Here is a 4,754-nt window from a genome sequence, read left to right as displayed (position 1 = left end):
CAGCCCTGCTCCCCCCCCACCTCCTCACCCTCCTTCCTATTTTGGAGGCTGTCCGAGGCTCGCTTTGCACCCCCGCCCACCTCGCTGTTTGCCATTCTCCAGGCTTCACTGCTCGCGGTGAGGTGGTGATTCTGAATTCCTGTCCAAACCACTGGAATAACGTGAAACCGGCCCTCACTGTGTACTGTCCACCCTCCCCCCGCCAGCCTGATAACTAATCGTTCACTGGCACCGCCCGCTATTCCTGTTCTCATACCGACCCCCTCCCCCTCCTCCTCCTCCTCCTCAGTGAGCCACTTGGCCAACTCCCTCTGACCTGGGACCCCCAGTTCCTGAGCTCTCCGCCAATGGGCGAGATCTTTGGGAGATGCTGGCGTCACTGTGAGTAATGTGGTGTCGGTGTGTATGTGTGTGAATTTCAGTGCCAGGGTGATGCCAGGTGTTCCAGTGACTGCCAAATTGTGTGAGGCAGCAGGTTCCCTTCGGCTGTTCACCTGCCAGGCCGTGATGGTGAAACGGAAGGGAGTCACGTCTAACATGAAATGCCATTCCATGATTTAAAGGATGCTCGCTGAACAATCCAGAGTGGGCCGGGAATTTTCCTAACACCAATGGTGAGATTGGCCAGCTGGATTGACAGCATTTGCTGGAAGCTCTGGGTTCCTCTGGGTTTGCAGATAGGCTGAAGTGTCCTGGATCGTGAGAAATGGAGAATTATTGTTCCTGCAGCTGCCAGCTGCCAAGCAGCATAGCTTCCTGAGTTGCGTTGTCGTTGTGTTTCTCTGCAGGGGCGTCGGCTGCATATTTTATGAGATGGGAACAGGTCGCCCTTGTTTCTCGGGATCCACGGTCGAGGACCAGTTGCATCTGATATTCAGGACTCTGGGTGAGGAGAAGCTGGTACTGGTTCTCGCTGATTCTGTTCTTTGTTGCCGAAATGCTCAGCCATTGGGGATAACTCGGTGCCATTTGGTTCGGTTCCAGGAACTCCAACTGAGGAGACATGGTCAGGAATCTCGACCCACAGTCAGTTCAGTGCTTATCATTTCCCAAGATACAAGGCAGAGCCTCTTATCAATCATGCCCCAAGGTCAGATATGTCCCCCACCCCACTGGTTTATTGTTTGTTTGCTTGCTTGCTTTTTGGAATGAGTTTGATGGCCAGGTTAAGGACACTGCACTGCAAATCACAAACATTACCCTCTGTCCCTCCATCAGCCTGCTGATGTATCTAGACACTGCACGGCACGTTATGGATTGTTCTAGTGTATTGCTCTGAACAGAAGGAGAGGCTTATCACCCAGGAAAAAAATGCTGTTTAACCCTTATATCTGTGTGGGCCACTACACAACACTTTTCACCGTGTTTTACAAGATACACGTGACAATAATTAAACCAAATCAAATCAAATCATTAGGAACATCCTCCCTGTATTTATCCTGTCAAGTCCTGTTGTCAAAATTTTTAAGTTTCTACAATATCCCCCTCATTCTTCTCAACTCCAATGAGTATAGTCCTGACTGTTCTGGTCCTCTTTATAGTTCAGTCCTGTCATCCCAGGAATTAGTCTGGTAAACCTTTGTCACACTCCCACCATAGCCAGAACATCCTCCTTCAGATAAGCAAATAAATATTGCGCACAATAATCCAGGTGCGGTCTCTCCAAGGCCCCGTATGATTGCAGCAAGATGTCCCTGCTCCTGTACTCGAATCCTCTCGCTTCTTGTTGGTATGTGGTTCCTGGGTTCAGTACCTAGTAGATACCAGGTGTTTTTTATTTAACCTTTAGGATGTGGGATCACCAGTTTGCTAGTTGCTGGTCCGTGACTCCCACCATTTGCTATCCATAGCACGTTTACTGCTTTTGAGTTCCCGCTGACCTTTATTAAAAGAAAAGGTTTGTGTTAGTCTTTTGCACAAGGGGGAGACAGCACCAAGCCCGTGTGTAGAGATGGTGGTGGTCCTACCTGGTGGATGAGACTGTGGGAAGGTTACATCAATCAGAGAGTGCTGGCGGATATAGTTTGTCTGTTGTCCAAGCTGCAGCAGCAGGGTGCGTGTTTGTGAAGGCGATTATTTCACTCTCAGCTCAACCCTGGATTAAAGATTCCCCACCGCTTAAAGCCGTGTGTGTGTGTGTGGATTGATCATTGCCCACTGTGTTCCTTCAGCTGACATGATAGCGAGGGGGAGATTACCGTTCGAACACAGCAGCAAGAGGTCTAGCAGGGGTGTAACAACGCCAGACGCTGACTGTCCTCGAGTAACCTTCCTACACAGTGTGCCCAGGAATGTCAGAATGCAACCCCCGCCCCCAACCGCGCTCTCAAACATTTTACTGCCCTCTCGTACCGTCTCAGTATGAGGGTGAAATTTTTACTGAGTCTTTAATAGCGGGAGCACTCTTTCACAGAGAGTGGTAATTACTCCGTGAGTATTGATAGAGGCCACTCTGCCTCCGGTTCAGAACATAGCAGCTAGAGTAGGCCATTCGCCCCCACCATTGAACCTGCCTAGACCATTCTAGATCATCTCTGCAGTGTCCTTTCCTTGCACTGTTTCATTTGCCTGCATGTAATCGCTGGGAAGTGGGGGAGGGGGTTGGGGTGGGACGGGGAGGAACAGGGAGATGGGGGAAGGGGGTGTTTACTGTAAACATGGGCCATTTCCTGCCTGTTCCTCTGGTGTTTGCGGGCTGACCACCTTTATGTCATTCGCCTTGAAGTGATCACTGATGGCTTGACAGCGTTCCCACAGTCACAAGCCTTTTTACCGTTTGTCTCACTGAGGGAATGGGAATTGTGCCCCTTCCTGAGATTTCCCAAGCTTCCTGAACCCTGGTTTCCTGCTGTATTTTGGGAGGTCGGGCTCCATTTGTAATAGGTTTCTACAAAGTCACTCTCTGTCTGTTTTCCACCCAGGCTGGACACTGATGGCATTGACTTACTCTCCAAACTGCTTCAGGTAACTGCATTGGTCAGATATTTGTTCCAAAGTATACTGCAACACACACTTAAAAGTCTCAACGCATGGAATTGTGTTAGCTCTGAGCCATTGCTAGACACAGCTGCAGCTTTTATTTTACAAAAGAATTCCCTGAGGGGACATGGGTATCTCTGGCTGGGCCAGCATTTTTTGCCTGTCCCTAACTGCCCTTTCAGCGGGTTGTTGCCCAGTTTGAGTTAGGGTGGGGGGATATGATCAATCTTGAGGAAGATTGCAACACAGTGTAAGCTGTCACTCTCAGGGAATGGAGTAACGTGAAAAGGAGAAGCCACAATTCCTAAAGATCCTCAGACAGCACCTTCCAAACCCACGACCACTTCCAACTGGAAGGACAAGGGCAGCAGATGCATGGGAACGCCACCCCCACTGCATATTCGCCTTCGAGCCACTCGCCATTCTGACTCAGAAATATACCAGGGTCGCTGGCAGTGGTTTGAGAAGGCAGCTCAGTGTTTGCAAGCAGCACTGAAGGCCAGCAAAGCCAAAGTCTAAGCTCCGGAGTTCTGGTGGGGCAATATAATTCCAAAGCAAAGAAGGCACATTCCACTTTGGAGCAAACTTTAGCTCCGCACACTCCTGGGATAGTGAGGTCGCTGAAGCAGTTTGAACAAGGATGTGGGCACCTTGGGGAAAAGTGCAAGAAAGGATTGGGAAGATGGCCGTTAGCTTCTGAAAAGTTCTCCCTTTGTGGAAAGGCTAAGCTGGTGAGGAATTATCTTTTCCAATAAGGCAAGGAGGGGAAGGCTGAAGGAGCAGCCAACAAACTCCCTCACATATGATGTTATTGCTGTGCTCTCTCCCTCATTGAGAAGTGCATCTGTCACTGCTCCCCCAACCACCCCCCGGGGGCCTGGCTCCTTCTCCTGAGGTGACCAAGATACTGTGTGATAGAGCGCTGTCACATCAGCTCACACTCAGATCTCGGCGTGGACCTCACTGAATTTCCAGTACAAGAACTGCCCCTTTCCCAACACCATCCCCCCGCTGTTGAGGGTCCATTCCCACACCTCCGCACCCCCCACCCGCTTCCCCACGATCTCCTACTCCCTCTTCCAGCATCTTGTCCTGCTCTGCGCAGCCCTTTGCTCCAGACTGTGCAGCACTCTGAGGGAAAGGCCGGGAGCTGTCCCGCTGGTACAATGTGAAGGAGCTGCAGAGAACGTGAGCCACATGTAGAGTCATAGCCAGGAGGGTTTACACAGGGAGGAATCTGTAAACTCACGTGATCTTTTCAAACCATGCCAGGGGGAGGTGTGGGGACAATACAGTCTCTCCCGGACATGAATATCTTTGGGAGTAGGTTACCCAGCGTGGGGACTGCTAGGAAAGCTGAGCTCCAAACTGGCACCCTGCTGCCAACCTTGACATGACCTGCCACCCTTGGCAGTCTCTGACCATCCTTGTGGCATTGAGTGCCGCTGGCTCTCCAGCTCTCAGCATTCCCAGCTCCAGTGGCAGTGAAGCCAGACTCTTGCCTGGTGATTGGAAGCGGAGCTGCTCCCGGGGAGTGAGGGTAAACACAGGATCTCTTCCCCCACAGTTCGAAGGCAAGCGCAGGATCACAGCACAGCAAGCTGTCCATCATCACTACTTCCGAAGCTTCGGAGCGTCAATCCTGGAGCTGGATGACAGTGAGTACAATTCCATCACGTCCTCTGCGCAATTTATAACCCACGCAGGCACAGAGTTCACTCAGTGATGAGAGAAGGAGAATAGCAACTCCAGTGATTGGGGCGGGGGGGGTGTGC

General features: G+C 51.1%; 1 protein-coding gene across 1 annotated transcript in view; it reads left to right on the top strand.

The window, feature by feature from the left end:
* The window catches only part of LOC109922706 (cyclin-dependent kinase 16-like), an 83,126-nt gene extending 78,421 nt beyond the window's left edge, over positions 1–4,705 (top strand). The window contains exons 11-14 of the mRNA XM_048606250.1: positions 789–886; positions 985–1,090; positions 2,922–2,964; positions 4,547–4,705. Of these exons, the coding sequence (XP_048462207.1) occupies positions 789–886; positions 985–1,090; positions 2,922–2,964; positions 4,547–4,705 (406 nt within the window). The remainder of the gene's footprint in view (positions 1–788; positions 887–984; positions 1,091–2,921; positions 2,965–4,546) is intronic.
* Positions 4,706–4,754: the final 49 nt, after the last annotated feature.

The sequence above is a fragment of the Rhincodon typus genome, chromosome 16 (assembly GCF_021869965.1).
Source record: "Rhincodon typus isolate 14 chromosome 16, sRhiTyp1.1, whole genome shotgun sequence".
NCBI lineage: Eukaryota > Metazoa > Chordata > Chondrichthyes > Orectolobiformes > Rhincodontidae > Rhincodon > Rhincodon typus.
The sequence above is the reverse complement of the archived record's forward strand: the minus strand, read 5'-3'. Positions and strand labels throughout refer to the sequence as shown.